The 16,783-nt window shown below is 36.9% G+C and overlaps 1 protein-coding gene across 2 annotated transcripts in view; it reads right to left on the reverse strand.

The window, feature by feature from the left end:
* Positions 1-1,364: 1,364 nt before the first annotated feature.
* LOC132109684 (ADP-ribose glycohydrolase MACROD1-like) overlaps positions 1,365-16,783 on the reverse strand; it is a 52,852-nt gene continuing 37,433 nt past the window's right edge. For both annotated transcript variants that reach the window (XM_059515953.1, XM_059515952.1), the window contains 6 exons: positions 15,405-15,521; positions 9,279-9,400; positions 7,293-7,323; positions 5,541-5,614; positions 2,891-2,972; positions 1,365-1,961 (listed from right to left, as the gene is read on the reverse strand). In XM_059515953.1, the coding sequence (XP_059371936.1) occupies positions 1,936-1,961; positions 2,891-2,972; positions 5,541-5,614; positions 7,293-7,323; positions 9,279-9,400; positions 15,405-15,521 (452 nt within the window). In that variant the 3' untranslated portion in view covers positions 1,365-1,935. The remainder of the gene's footprint in view (positions 1,962-2,890; positions 2,973-5,540; positions 5,615-7,292; positions 7,324-9,278; positions 9,401-15,404; positions 15,522-16,783) is intronic.

Genomic DNA, 16,783 nt, shown 5'->3' on the forward strand with positions numbered 1-16,783 from the left:
TTTTTTTCTTTTTCCTTTTCGAATTTGAATTCCATCAGAAAAGCATTTATTTTCAATGAAAATGAAGGAAATAATAAAAAAGTTTAAAATAAAGTATTGGGTATGGTCAGGGTATGTAGGGAGGGCTTTATTGTCCCAATAAGGTGTCATCAATTTAATAATTTGAATTAAAATTAAAATTTATACTTAAGTTAGTATTGCATAGCATACTATTTTATAATGTACTACAAAATACAGAGGTGCAGATAATCGCCACTATTTGCAAAATGTTAACAGTTTTTAACAGTTTAAATAGAATCTATAGCTATTTGCGCCTAGTGTAAATAACATCCATGCGCTTTTTTATATCTTAGAACTTAATAATCAAAGATAAAAAATATATATATTTGGGAAGTCAAATTCAAATCCACTTGGCTCAAAAAGCCTCATGACACTTCTGGCAGCACCCTCAAGATTAAACCAGACTGAAGTGACTATAAACTGTGACAGAGCACCAGGATGAAATGGCAGGGCTGCGAGTGATAGCGAGCTCCGTTTGACTGGCAGAATCTGGGGTTATGAGTCTGACGATACACAGGGAACCAGACAGAGAGACATGATAGGATCATGGAAAACTAGCGCACGAGGGCATGGGAGAGAGAGATAAGGCGAGAGAGCAGCAAAAAAGAGAAGAGGAGCTCTCATCTCGCTGTGCTTCTGCTGCTGGCGTATAGGATGCACTCCAGTGTAATCGTCACTGAAGGGTTACTATTTTCAGCAGCAGCCGCACACTGGCTGCTTTCACTGTGCCAATACAGCAAATTAAATAACACTTTACTAAGAGGGCTAGAGAGAGAGGGACACAGAGCTGGATTGCAAGAGAGAAGTGCTGATGGGACGGTGATGAAGTCTGGATTTAGGATAATTACTCTGCTGAGCTCTTCCTCCCTCTCTCTCTCATGCTCCCTTTTTTCTCCGCTCTCATTATTTGGAGAAGCTCGCCTGATGACAGTATCTGAGCTGCCTGTCGCTTATTAAAAAATGAAAATTGCTTCAGATGAGTTTATTAAACTCATCTCTCCCTCTCTCTCTCTTTCATCTGCCTCCCTCACTCTCTTTTCTTTCACAGATATAGTAGCATGTTGAGATGAAGGAAGTCATCTTTTTTTGGAAAGCGCTATGAGAGATTCTCGAATCGTACGATACGAGTTGGGAAAAAATAAATGGCCGTGAAACAATTAGGAGTTCTTCTCAAAGAATTTGACTAAATCAATCGGCATCAATATTTCATCTGCTTTAAATCCATTTGCTGACATTATACTATTAACTAGAAGGCTTACGGTGTAATTAATGAAAGTTGCATTAAGAGCGGATCCAGCCATTAGTTCAGAGAGGGGAGTTGACTTTAATGAGGGTCTTTTATCATACTGGAAGACAGAAAGTACATTGAAGAAGTACAAATAGTGCACTTTCATTATAGGTTAAGTGTTACAACCATTGACATAGCCTTTTGCTTCCTTTGATTGCCTTAATTCAATTTTTATTCAACTCTATAAACAATACTCACATAGGAGATCTTTAATAATTTCAAAGCTAATGCAGTGCAAATCATATAATTGCAGGAAATTGTTTCTGGAAGGACAAACAACAAGAGCAGCCTAAGCAATAAACAGATTTGAAAGACACTCAACTTGAGATATAACAACAACAACAAAAAACAAAACAATATTTGTTATAAAGCAGTATTTTTGTGTATGATTATATGCGGATGAGTAAATGTTTCATTTTTGAGTTAACTAACACTATATCAATACAAATCCAATAGCAATAATACTCCCAACAGGAAGCTGATAGCGATCATCGAATTCCATGTAGCACTGGTTTAGTGATATTAATAAATCTGGTGGTGTCAGGCAGCTGTTTGTGTGGCGTTTCCACAGCAACTATGCCATCCCCTCATAATTTGCTCTTTGGTGTTGAACCTGGAGGTGAAAAACAGGTCTAATGGAGCACATGCACATACAGTAACAGACATTTACATGAACACTAATGTTTGGAGTTCAGCTACTGTGTGAGATCTCAATAACATCATGTCATAACTGTGATTATTAGAGCAAGGATCGTTTATGAGACATGTTACATTTAAAAAAATAAAATAAAAAAGGTGCAATATTAGCACCAGTCAATATGTTTGGGAGTGTTTAATATTTAGTAATATGAAAGTTAATTAGTCAGTGTGCTGCTTTTTAATGAATTTATTTTAGCAAGGTAAACACTGCTTCCGTTAAAAACGCTAATGTATTCAGTGTTGGTTTGTTATTAGCGCTAACTACAAATGTACAGAAATCACATAAGAATAACTTTAAATTGCACTAGTTTGTACTCAATGTCCCAGAACAGAAAAAAAAACACAAATACATTGACATCAGTCAGGACTACCAATTACTTGTCCTCTCACTGCAGGAGGAATAAGATGGAAGACTCTCAGGAGAAAAATACTCTGTTTTGTACATAATGATAAAGTGCAGAACCACTGGGTACAGTTTGTTTAGAAAGCATAAATCAAGGGTGATTATGAATTTTAAATAATTATAAGTATCTGCTATCTCTTAATTAAATCAACGTTAAAAATGCAAAGCATAGTGTTTTGATGAACTCACTATAAGTATAAGGGTGTGTGTTAGATATGTGGTCCATGTAAACCCTATGTTGGATGGTAAAAGGCTAGTAAAACCTGACATTTTTGGTCCCCACATGGAAAACAGCTTATACCTTTTTTTATAAATGTAAAAATGCAGAAGATTCTCTGTGACGGTTTTAGGGGATAAAGTATACAGTCTGTATAGTATAAAATTCACTATATATGTCCCAATAAAACATGAAAACCCAACAAGCGTGTGTGATGACAGACCTCGTGGGAAGTATGCCGGCAACATTGTTTCATAGAGCTCTCTGTCAGACTTCAGAAACACACAGAAGATGACCCGGTCCAGCTGAGAGCAGATTAAAACCGAAAAAGAGACAAGAAATAAAAAATAAATGACCACAGAGAATCTCACTTTCAAGATATGATTTTGCTACTGCACAGCAGAAACCGACACGACTGAGAACATACCTGTAATAATATATCACAAACTTCATCCAAATGAAACGAATATGCTCCTTCATCCTTACTACACTCTCTTAAGTCATAGCATAAATTCAAATCTTGTTAATAAAGTCAAAGGAAAGAAAATAATGTTTGCTTCTGGACCTACATTAAAAAAACACTCCACTATTTTTGAAAATAGGCTAATTTTCCAACTCCCCTGGAGTTTAAGAGTTGAGATTTACCATTTTCCAATCCATTCAGCCGATCTCCAGGTCAGGCGGTATCACTTTGGTCATTTTTTAGCAAAATGCTAACGGTCTAATCAGATTCAATGAATCTTTAGCTACAGCTAAAGTGCTTCCGCCAGACCCAGAGATCGGCTGAATGGATTGGAAAACGGTAAAAATCAACTGTTTAACTCCAGGGGAGTTGGAAAATGAGCCTATTTTCAAAAAAAGTGGAGTGTTCCTTTCAGTTAATTTCTATCGATGGCATGAATTGAACTTCAAATAATCCATATAACTGAAGAAAAAGGTTAATTTGTCCAATTCACTGATTTTTGACATGTAGCCTCTCAGTCTTTTGTGAAGAGAGGACCACTCGGGTGCAATCATTTAGCATATTCTAATGTCTTTATAGCTGGAGAGGCACAGTGCCAGTGACCTAACTGTCCTTGACAGAACACCAGCACCAGTCCCAAATGCTTCATGGCAAGCAACAACATAAAAAGAATACATCGAGAATCTGTGCCAGCATCCTGGAACCTCCATCTCCATGACAACAGTGGTGAGGGCAGGTGGGCTGTTCCTGCTTCTAATCATGTTCCTGTAACACATCATTGCATTCAGCTAGCACTCCTAGTCTGCCACTGAAATCTCGCTCACTCTCATTTTTCTGTCTTTGGTCTCTAGCATTGTCTTTTTTCCATTGCCTTTTGCCAAATGTCTCTCCCTCTCTGGCTCACTCATCCTGTGTCGCTTTGTCTGTCTCAATTCAGATTCAAAATAATGCTTTACATTGCCAAAGTATTTGTAATATTATAAACATGCACAAATGTAATGGACTACAGAAATTTTCCATTTGATGTTTACATGGTTTCTTGCTTAAAAGCATATGGCAAAGAATTTAACACACACTATCAATAAGAAAATAATATAATATTTTTTGTTTGTTTATATGAACATACTATTTTCAGAATGTAACACCAAATAATAGCATATTTACTTTAAAGAGTTTTTTTTTACTGTTTCAAAAGCATAAAACATTTTATGCAATTTCATTTGATGTTTCAAAATGTTCTTGTTAATAGTTGCTTACTTTTCAAACCATTACCCATCAAATCCTCAATAAACACTGCAAGGGCCATGAAGGTTGCAAGGAGGTGTAAAATTAATTTAACTAAGCTGTCTCACTCACTTATCATCATCATCATCTCAAGTGCATTTTGATCCAGACATGAGTGACTTTGTCGAAGTGGGTGAGTTGTTCACTCAGTAATTAATTAGTCAGTCCACTTTCACAAGCCTGACGCATTCAGGTCGATTCGCTGACAGGCTGCGATCATGATAGGTGGGCGTTATCGAATTGACAGGGTAATTGGCCAACCACAGTGACGTGGAGGCACCGCCTACTTTTATGTGTTCTTTTGCTGTCATTTTTGCATTAACCCTCACATTTGCTCTTAAAAAAATATGGCCTTAGATGTCTTTAGACATATTTTGTATTTTTTTTAAGTACTGTTGATTATTTTCTGCTGATTGTACACATTACACAATTTTATAAATAGTAAAAGTAGAATAAATAAAATGAATAAAAAATATAATAATAATAGAAATCTAATCAAATTATTCAAAAACTGTAAAAGTACTTTCTCTCTTCCATTCTGTACTATTCTCTGGGTGCATATGGAAAGTGGAAGGGTTAGCAAGCAACAAAGCACTGGTTAATTAGTGTGCCATAATTAGGGTGTCTCTGTCATTTTGTATCTCTGTAGCGTAAAAGATGGCAAGAGCAAATAAGCACGCCGCGCAGAGTGAGATGAAAGCTCAGGACAGGAGAGACTGATCAGTGAGAGATGAGAGAGGGGGAAAAAAACACAGATGTGAACAGTGAAAATCGAGCGCGCGAGAGAGAGCGGCTGCAGTATGGGACATGCAGAAGTTTTGTCAAAGACATCCTGAAGGCTCATTTCCTGTTAAATTTCCTCTAGACTCACATTAATTCACAGGGGCCAGAGATTGTGTCAATGCGTTTGTGGATTTTTTGTATTTGTGCTGTTCTGCGAAGCCTATACAAGCTCTGTTAGGAACCAATTAAAACTGCAAGGTTATATTTCTGTGTGTGTGTGTGTGCATGCTGACTCAGAAAGAAAAGTCCCTATGCAGCCACCATCTGTTTGCCACGACGTATTCCTCATCGAACAATAACAACAATGGCAAGAAAAGAACACCAGTAGGGAAATGACACACACCTTCTCGTGATTTTGCTCCAGGTATTCTCTCACTGTTCTCAGGGCAACTTCGACTGCTTGATCAGGTGGATATCCTGCTCCACACCACACATCATCCAACCCATGAGCACAATACACATCAGATTTATACTTTTAATCGATTAACGTTTTAAATTATGCTTATTAAAAAAGACTTAAAGGGATAGTTTATTCAAAAATGAAAATTCTGTTATAAATTACTCACCCTCATGTCGTTACAAACCTGTAAGACCTTTGTTCATCTTCGGAGCACAGATTAAGATATTTTTGATGAAATTCAAGAGCTTTCTAACCCCCATAGACAGCAATGCAACTGACACATTCAAGACCCAGAAAGGTGGTAAGGACATTGTTAAACTAGTCCTGTTAAAATACTAAAATGTTAAAATAGTAAAATGTTAAAATAGTAAATCAATCTTAATTTATCAGTGCTACAAGAATACTTTTTGTACGTAAAGAAAACAAGAATAATGACTTTTTTCAACAATTTCCTCTCTTCCACATGCAAGCGCAGTGGTACTCTCGTAAATGCACAGCAGAGACTGACACAGAAGAGAAGAAACTGTTGAATAAAGTCTTTTTTTTTCTTTGCTCACAAAAAAAAATTCTCGTAGCTTCATAACATTACAGTTGAATCTGTCACATGGACTATTTTAACAATCTACTTATTACCTTTCTGAGTCTTGAAATTGTCAGTTACGTTGTTGTCTTTGGAGGGTAAGAAAGCTCTTGGATTTCCTAAAAAATATCTTTGTATTGTATTCCGACGATTAACAAAGGTCTTACAGGTTTGGAACAACATGAGGGTGAGTAAATATTAACATCTTTTTTATTTTTGTAAACTATCTCTTTAAATTATAATGCACTGATTGACTAAATAAATAATCACAATCTATTGCATCCAAACAAAGATAAATAAGACATTATTGAGGCAGTTTAGAAAATGAATTTCTTTTTATAATTAAGCAAAAAATGAATCACTGATGCATTAAACTGTAAACAAAGTAAATGAAAACAGCCTCGATATTTTTCATAGATATACACATTACTCTGATTGTAGTGATCTAATTTGTATGATTAACCAAGAGGCATCAACATGTTCACACCTTGTCAGCACTCACAATTCTGCCGATGCATGGCACCATATTTTCTGCTTGAGGACTTGAAAATGAATTACTGATGGTAGTGGTTTTTAAACTGAATCTGTTTGCCAGGTTCATTTTTGAGTTAAATCTTGACACGTATAGCTGAGAAGGGGGATTATAATCACAGTGACATGCTCTCGCACCTAATCTCTCCTAATCTGACCGTCTAATCCCACCCTTAATCTGAAAATCCCTCATACTACTGCAAGTGATATGCACTCCCAGAATTCCTAAAATGAGGTTCCTGCTACATAAACCACCAGAAATAAGAACACATGCATGAGCACGGAGGTCACATCATAGCTCAGGTTCATAAACATACCATTGATTAGGTTAGAGGTTCATAAACACTGGGAATGATGTACCATTGATGTTAGCTCATAAATGCGGTTAATTAATGATCATAGGTTTTAATAATAAATGAGGCCATTGAAAACTCTAAATCAACCAACCTGTAATGAATTACACACAGTCATTTATAGACTATGAATACAAAGGACATATAAAAATAAATAATTGATGTAGGACAATGCAATTAGAGGTGAAAGGTAAACATTGATTTAGAAATAAAGATGTAATTTGTACCTACCATACACTCCAGTAGAGATGCAGGGAAAAGCCTAGACATCAAAGAAACATAAAAAGAAACAAAGACTTACAGTAATTGTTTTATCACATGTGTATGAACCACTACATGCTTCTTTAAATAAATGTGTTGTAAAATTAAAGGTTTACAAAGCGCACATATTGTTGGACCTACTAGTACAAAACCACAACAAAACAACAGCTTTTACCAGGGAGGGTGAATGAAAATTGATTAATTACAACCCATTAAAGATACAATCCATTACTAATGACAACAAGCTACTTGTGCCCTAGAATTAAAGGCCTTAAAAACAAAAGCTTTACTATAACACAAATGGACCAAGTCACAGACAATTGTTGGTGTTTTAAAAGCATTCGCTGCTAAGGTACCACTTTGTGTCTTGCAAACCCCAGCATGTATGGATAGCACTTTGAAATCAATTAAGGGAATTAAATTTCTGTCATTTACTCTCCTTCTTGTTCTTCCAAACCTTGAATGACTTACTTTCTTCTTAGCTACATTGCTGAAAGTCCTGGTTGCTACTTTTCCATACAATGAAAGTGAAAGAGGATGGGGGATGTTGAGCGTAAAAATAACAAAATAATACTGTTGAGTTCGCTTCATTCTGTTCCAGAGCTATCAGAGGCCTTGTAATGATACTTTTAAGTTAATTTTGAGCTCAATTATCACTTGCCTCCTTGCACTGTAAATTGAAGAACAGCCAGAACTTTTACCACAACAACAACTTTTGTGTTTGATGGAAAAAAATATGCAGGTTTTAAATGATTTTGTTTTTGATAATTACAACTTCAGTCATTGAAATTAAGAAGAAATAAACAGTGTTGAGGGTAGCGCATTACAAGTAACCCGAGTTACGTAATCAGATTACTTTTTTCAAGTAACTAGTAAAGTAACGCACTACTTTTTAATTTACGAAAAAATATCCGAGTTACTTTTTCAAAAAAGTAATGCCAGTTACTTTATTTTTCCATTTATTGACTGACAAGAGAGAAATCGGAAGTAGAGAGACATTGTGTGTGCTGTGTGAACATGGTGTAGTTCTAGACTATATGTGAATGTGTAATCATTCATCTCACTCGCAAAAAAAAACAGATTTAGTATTTATCAAAATGAATTAAATTAAATAAAAACTCAGAAAATGTTGCAAACCTGCAATAATTAAATATGTTAACACAAATGTATCTAATCCCATTTTATTAACTAATGTCTTTGCTGTTGACATTTGATGATCCAGTTCAACTATACTAATAAGCAAATACAAAAACTGATCAAATGACAAAATCACTTAAAATTATTAACACAAACTAAAATCTTAATAAAAACAGAAAATATCAAATAAAAGCTAATTTAAAATACTAATAAATACTATAAAAGTATATAAATAATGCTAAAATATCACTGGAAATGAGTGAGTCAATTATGAGCATTTTTAGATGATCTATTCCTAATAAAAACACTTGGTTAAAGGTCTTTTTTTCAGTGAACACCAGTTACATAGAGATAAACAGGAAGTCCCCATAAGATATTATGATGCTGCAGCACTCGTTCCTGAGAACCTTAATGATAGATCTTAGCTGTGCCTGTGTGTATTTTTATCCTTGCTGGTGCACTGTGTTATAATCTTTTATACATCCAGTAACCTGTCTTCAATAAATCAATCTCTGAAAGAAATAAAGCTGAATCGGCTCTCAACTGTTTTAGTAGATTCATATAAAAATTGTTAGGGCACCAGTGGAGTGCGAGTTATGCGCTATGTTATGACTGGATTGCTGGCATTTTGATTCTCATACTCTGATACAGCTGTGAGATGTGAGTGATACAGGGTGAGAGTTTAACATGTTAACTGTAGGTACCTGAGTTTATGTGCAACCAGTGTGTATGCGTTGGGCCATTAAAATTGCAGACAAGTAGCTATATCCCAGCCAAGACATGAAGTCTGAATCTGTTATGAGTGTGTGAGACCCTCACCACAGTCCGCAGGTGGTTCTTAGTTGCTGTGTGCAGACAGTTATAATAACAGTTTCTCAGTGCTTGCTCTTCTCTTTCCCCCACTGAATCATGGACTATCGGCCCCACGGTGTGAATAACATCTGTGAAACAGAGAGACAAAGCCAAAGAGAAGTCATACAAAAATATCAGAAAAATATGTGATTGTGTTATATAATTCTAACTTACTGTCTGCATATCTTGTCAAGTGATTTTTTCTTCAGTTTATCTAAATTAAAAGATTGCAATCTGAGCATATTCTGTATGTAACAAATATTGATTGTTTAGAATTTAGGTCTATTAAATGCTAACAAATGCTTTACTAATATGTTTAAGCACTATAAAATAGCAAAAATGTTCCATTTAATAATGGTATCAGTATATCAATATCAGTAATATTGGCTTTGACAGATCTTGGCCTTTGTATTACAGTGCCAACTACACAAATAACAGATTGCTATTGGAAGGGTCTTTTGGCTTGTTTCGTCTGATGATGTATGATAATATATGATGATATATTACTCCGCGGCATTGAAATATCTCATCGCAGTAACTGCTTTACTGATAGCTGCTGTCAACACCTAAAGTGATGTACAATCTTTCATCATAGTAAGTTATTTAAAATAAATAATATTTCTAAAAGAGTAAAATCATATGGAATCAGCTTTGAACTGCGCAATTGATTTCCCAATCTTTTTACTGGCATGTTATCACTATTTACTGTAATACCTGTAGTAATGGCAGATTCTAAGAACTGTTGGCAGATTCTATGGTTAGCTAATAAGAGTTAATACGAGTAATAATAGGAAACAGCTCAAGAGCATTACATTTCCTATTCTAGTTATCAATTTTATGCAAGACATTTTGCTTTTAAATCTAAAATGCAATTTTTTTTATTTGAAAATCAGTTTTCTAAGTCTGTCAAAGAATATAATTATTTAAATCATTATAACAAATGTCTGTACTGAAATTGTTTTACACATAAAAGCTACCAAATGAAAAAAACACAGTAAAAAGCTTTTGTAAGGCCTTCAGCAAAAGAAAGCTGAAGAACCCCTGATGTGTCACACAAACTTCTTTTATGCATTGTGTCTAGACTTTTGATTAGCTCTCCTTTTATGCATTTACACTAACTGCAATTTCTGGTTGTCGTTCCCGTCTCTGCCATCTGTCCATTTCTCAATTACTAAAGCCCCACTTGTCTAAGTCCTGCACCCTCTCATCTCAATTTCCCGTTTCCTCCTCCCATTGACACTCAGCTCAACCGCAGGCATCGTGTCCGTTTCCCTTATCCTCCTTTTCCGTCTACCTTCTGTCTATGACATCCATCCATCTGTCCTCTCAATGTCTCGTGTCCTTACGTGTCACATCTGTGGCATGTCCTCAATATCTCCCCTTTGCCCCAGTTGTCCTTTGGATGTCCAGCAGCCCACCATCAGTTACACTCCCACTCCTCTTTCCCTCATCCATCCTCCCCCTGCTTCCCTCCCCGACACCTCTCTGCGCTACATGCTGTCCGGCTGCGTTTATTTACCGCTGCACTCTGCAGTGTTTACAGCATCGATCCACCTCTGTTTGTTTAGTCCAGAAGCACCATCATACATCAAGTCGGGCAGAGACATTACTCACACAGAAACACACACACACAAACATAAACACACCAAGGCTTGCAGACACTTGCATATGAAGTGCAAAAGGAAACAATGGACAGGAAAAAAACAAGAGAAAACAGTGGGCATATGTTTGACTGGAAGTATAGTGTCACAAAGTGTTGTCATGTTTGTGGCACAGCGTGATCTGCTAAAGCGGGTGCAGAAGGAAGAGAGACAGGATGACATAATCACCGCAGACACAGGTGCAGCTGGAGGTTAAAGCAAACTACAAAAAACTACCTGGAGGTTCAGATGTCGCACTGCTCAACTCTCCCACTGTCGCTCCTGTTTGCTCTCTAAAGCAAACACTCACAAGCAAACTTACAACAGAGCGTTTATGGGGAAAGACATGAACATTTTCTACAGGGTTCAGGGTTACAGTGTAGCATAATATAGATGTAAACAATGTAAGTAAACAATACTTTCTGAAATGGCTAAATTAAGCTGTAAATCGGATGCTACCTTTCATACTTCTTGTAAAGTTTATCTAAAGTACAGTGTCTGAGTACTACTTATGCATGTCAGGGTTTCAACACAAAATTAAAAATAAAGGAATTACATATTCATACATGTATATTTATATTTTTATTTAACATTTGCATTGAAACCTGACATACATATGAAGAGACACTTGAATTTTGTAATTAAGTTATAATAGTATATATAATCTATTTTGCAACAAGTGATTTATATATAGTCAAACCAAAATATATTTAGTCCCCTGAATTTTTCACATTATCACAGTTTATTCACTAGTTTAGAAAAATGGTAATAAAATATGACAAGAACCCAAGAGTTAAACTGTTTCAGACCAAATTCATCTTGATAATGTCAGATAACTGATAGAAAGATATGTAGCGAAACATGGCCAGGTCAAAGTATCAAATCAAATTTCACATTTATATGGTGTATTTATATTTAGTAAGAATAATACATATCTGTATCTAAAATTATTTAAGGCCCAATAAAATGCTAATATTACAATAAATAAATATATACATAAAATATTATTGTATTAGTGTTTTATTGCCCCTTATTCATTTTACATGATACATTTATTTATTATTATTTTCATATTTAAATACACCACTTATTTTATTTCAAGATTGTTTATGTATTGCATTTCAATACTTTTTGTGTCTCATTACTTGAATATATGCTGGGTCACATCATCAGTGTGCATGTAGCTTCCTGATCCTGAGAAAACACACTGTTCTATCTCCCCACGCAGCTCCCATACTACACACCAAAACCTGACAACAACACCCATAACGTATCGATGAATCTACTCCAAACTTGCTATTATCAAGCTCTAAATCACTGCTCTGTTTGTTCCCCCCTCCTTCCTGCTCGCCTTTCTCTTCCCTCCTCTCAGTGAAAGGTTGTCTGTCTTTCCGCTACCAAGTCTCACTGTTCACTCATCCAGACCAAACCCAAGCCTCCTGTCTCGTGCACAAAGGGAGGCCCTGGACTCTCCCACCAAACCCCCTGGAGAAAAGTCACTGTGCAGCAGGGGAGCAGGTGCGTCGATTTAAAAAAGGCAGCCAGCTAAGACGAACTGCTTATCATCTGAAAGGTCTGAAGGTGTCTGACTCACTTTTTGTGTTTTTCTCCTCCTTCTCAAATTCAAATCTGCTTGACAGCTGAGTTACAATGTACCAGCAGTCACCGGCCGATCGAGCACGACGGCCCACACAATAGATCGCTCTCCTTTCACCTTGGCTTTCAACCGATCGGTTTTGACAAGAAAAGGTTGTGATTTTCAGAAAGCTGTGGTCAAAAATGCATTCGAAATAACAGCCTGGAATCTGAGGTCATTATAAACATACCGTGTTTTTCATTGGATTGTTTAAGAAATATAATTAAGTAATTGAACCTTGTTATTCATCCAGTCTATGAGCAAAAGATGGACGGAGAGAGAGAGAGAAAACAGGATTAGTTAAATAACAGGAGAGAAGGGTGGGTGTTCGATTGGCCTGTGTGGATTTTAATTAGTGTTAATTGGCCACAGAGGGAAATGAAGGCTCGGGGAGAGTGTGTGTATGTGTGTGTGTGTTGATAGATGTGCTCCACTCTTCTCTTTCTCCCCCCAGCAGTGGTTGTTTTGTATGGTTGCGTCCCTAGTCAAGGCTGTATTGGTACACAGGTGGACTTAGGGAGCTGCACATTCTTACCTTTTATACACCAATGAGATCCACTGGGTTTCTACTTCACCCCCTCAACCGGGCAGAGGATGTTTTATTACTATACTTCTGTTTTACTGTAAGACGCAAACATACACTCCCCTATCCTCATCCAACAAGCAACAGATGTGGGAGCACATGTGCAAACTGCAGCTCAGACAGTCAAAACATGAAAATACTCTATACAAACACTCAAATCTCAGATTTCATTTAGGGGCTTTCGCCTGTAATTAAAAATGCTTTCCAATAGAATCACGCATACTTTGGGTTCAAGCTGAAGTATATGATTTCTGTGCCACCGAACGGAACTTCAAAAACAAACATTGTTTTCAAAGCAAGGTTTCCAAATAAGCCCAGCTCAACAAACTGATAGCCCCGCCCCCAACTCACGCCATTGGTTGAGTGAGTGTTGCCGTGTAGGACAACAATAGGGATTTTTCAGAGACATAATATTCTACGAGAAAAATAACCTTGAATAGCATAACCTACTTACAGTTGTCTCTGGATATTAAGCTGAGATAGAAGAAATAGAAGAAAATATTCAAATGCTGAAAAAGTTATATAATTCAGCTTTGATGGTTTAAAAAAAAAAAAAACTCTAAAGATTAAATGTTTGCAGTGTTCTCCCAAACCCATAAGACACCCATAAGACAACCCATAACACTTCTGGTAACTAGTTGCTTATTAGCATGCCTATTAGCTATTTCTTAACAATTACCTTACTATTAATAAGAAAATTAGGAGTTTACTGAGGCAAAAGTCATTAATGGTTTGTATAGAAGTGAGATTTGGACCTTAATGAAAATGTCACTGGCTAATTACAGTATTTTTAATCCTTATGAATCTGACAGTATTATTGTCGAAGTCTTGTGAAGAGATGCAGTCACTTTTTATAATTAACAGATTAAATGTATGGTTTTTTAATTTTATTTATGGATCTGAAACAACATCAGGGTGAGTAAATGATGACAATTTTAATTTTGGAGGTGCACTATTCTTTATCCCTTAACTTGTTCTTGCAATGGATTTGATTGACATTTCAAATCTTTCAGCATGTTCAGCAGACGTTTGCTATTACATTTCCAAATGACCGGTGCATTTATAATCCGGCTGATGACATAATGGGTGAAAAAACACCATAGATTTGCACTGAAGGAGTGACCTGAGTCATATTTAAAGCCCATGCATGACACTCGGAGATTGGCTGAACAGCCAAGCATTTGTCGCAGCCAGTTTTGCATAGACAAATTTCAGAAAATGTAAAAATCTAGTGAGAGAGAGGGGGAATAAACTCAAACCCACATCAGCAGAAGATTTTGATTTTTAAATGTTAGATTTTACAGTTCACAAATAGCCCAAACACCTGTTCGTACATAACTTATAATCAGATCAGTCATTATAAAAGCTGTGTGCGGTGGACGCAGTCAGACACAGAAACTAATTTCAGTCCCGCAATTACTGCTGATATTTACTGTTCTACTTCCCACAGCTTAGTACAGTACAAAGAGAAAAGATGAGAAAGAAAAACAAAGTTGGAGAGAAAAATCAACTAAAGACTAAGAGCATAGCCTAGAGTTTGAGGCAAATCACTGATGTGTGTCCGTGTGTGAATGTATATGTGTGTGTGTTGTTTGGACGGGGTTGGTAGATGGAGAATCAGCAGCGTGTGCATCTCTGTCTCTGAACAGCTAGGTACGGTGAGGGGGGGGGGGGGGGGGATCATAAATTAGACAAGGAAATTACTGCTAAGTGTGTGAATAAATTAAAGTGCGCTTGCTTCTGTAAACACTGTCTGACTACATAATTACTGAACACTCTCTGGAACAGTGAAAGAGAGGGAGGGAGATGGATGGGGGGAGGGAGGGAGAATGATAGGCAAAAAGGTTTGTGTCGATGGTTTATTCATTTATTCATATAGCAGCGTGCAACATGTACGCAACCGTTTGACATTTCGCTAGAGAGGTTGCACAACACCTGCTTACAATCATAAGACGGGAAATGAAAAACCATGCAAAAAAATGTACTTTATGACATTTATCAAGTGTAATTTAGTTTCTACAAAAGTATGGTGCTGACTTTGAAGCGATCGAGCGTAAACACAGGCAAGGTTTGCTCTTCGCCTTATCCATCCAGCATACCGGAAAAAGATGCTCAGGTTTAATTCTACCAAATGATTCTGAATTCATCATCTGACATTACAGAGCTCAAAACATTTCAGACTGATGTTTATATGCCATTTGTATGATGATTGGTGTGTTTCATGAGCGACTCACATTTTGCAGGCAGACCGTAGGCTCCGGTGATTTTGGCCTCCCCCGTTTCACAGCCGTTCAGGGTGGCACATTCCTTCCTCAGCAGAGGACCAGCCCCACGATGAATGGCACCATCCACTGAAAATTTGAAAATATTTTGTTATATATGTATGTGTGTACTTAACCATATCTTGGGGAGAAATTTGCACCCCGAAAACATGCATAAAAATGCAGTAAATATATATTTTTTAATTATAAAAATGCTTTCTGCCTATGGAAGTTTCCTAATTTATATATATATATATAAGCTCTTCCTAATAATCATCCTACTAATAATATTGCATGACAACAATTATGCAGGTCACTAGATTAAGGTGGGGGCGAGATGGTTTACCCAGTGACACATCTTACCCACTCTCCCCTAGAGAAACACTGTAATGCTGATGTTTTTTTTTTTACAAACCCAACTCCTATTTATAATTTGAGGACACAAAAAAAATCAGATTTCTCATAGCACTGAGGGCAGCAATTTGATGGCCATAACAGTTTTACACGAGGGTTTTCAGCACCCTGGCACTTTTGCTGATATGTGCTCAGAATCTGCAGAAGTGAGAGATAGAGTGATAAAAATATAGGGAAAATATACAGAGAAACACCACAGAGAGAGTGAAGTGGAGGAAAATAACAGAGAGAGACGGAGGGACAGATGGAGGGAAGTTATACTCGGGGCTTTGGAGCGGAGGAAAGGAGGATGAGAGGAAGGAATAAGGGAAAAGATGCGAATGTGGTGACGAGGTACGCCTGTTGGGAATAGTTTGCCTTCCTGTGTAATTGCAACATGCATGCACACACACTTTTTATATTACACATACATCTTGTTAGCAGGTGCTAATTGGCTTCTTGCTTACTTGACAAGGGGTTTATGACACGGAAAAAACATATAATATTTTCCTATATTGCATGCACAGCTTTTTTTCAGTCCTCATTCACATGTGCTCCTTACATGCAACCCCACGCAACATCTAACCACATGCACACAAACTTTCTGCATACAAAAGCATTTGTTAACAGTTGTTCTCAATTTCCCATTAAATCAGTTTGGCCTGGAATGAGCGACACTAACGGGTGTTATTGAAACACACCTTTTTATTGACTGAGCTGGTCACCATGGCAGCCATAAGTAAGAGAATTTGATTGGATCTGGCACATCTGCTTGCCAGTGTCACAAATCCCTCGACACCAAAGCACTATCTCTCTCTAAACACTCGCCCGGCGCTCTGGGTTTTCGACCAGAATACCAACATTCCACTCAGTGCCAAGTGGAGGACTCACGCCAGAACACACACATTCTCACTCAAAAAATGAATCAATCAATACTTATCCATGTGTGGCTTTCCAGG

The sequence above is a fragment of the Carassius carassius genome, chromosome 29 (assembly GCF_963082965.1).
Source record: "Carassius carassius chromosome 29, fCarCar2.1, whole genome shotgun sequence".
Lineage (NCBI taxonomy): Eukaryota > Metazoa > Chordata > Actinopteri > Cypriniformes > Cyprinidae > Carassius > Carassius carassius.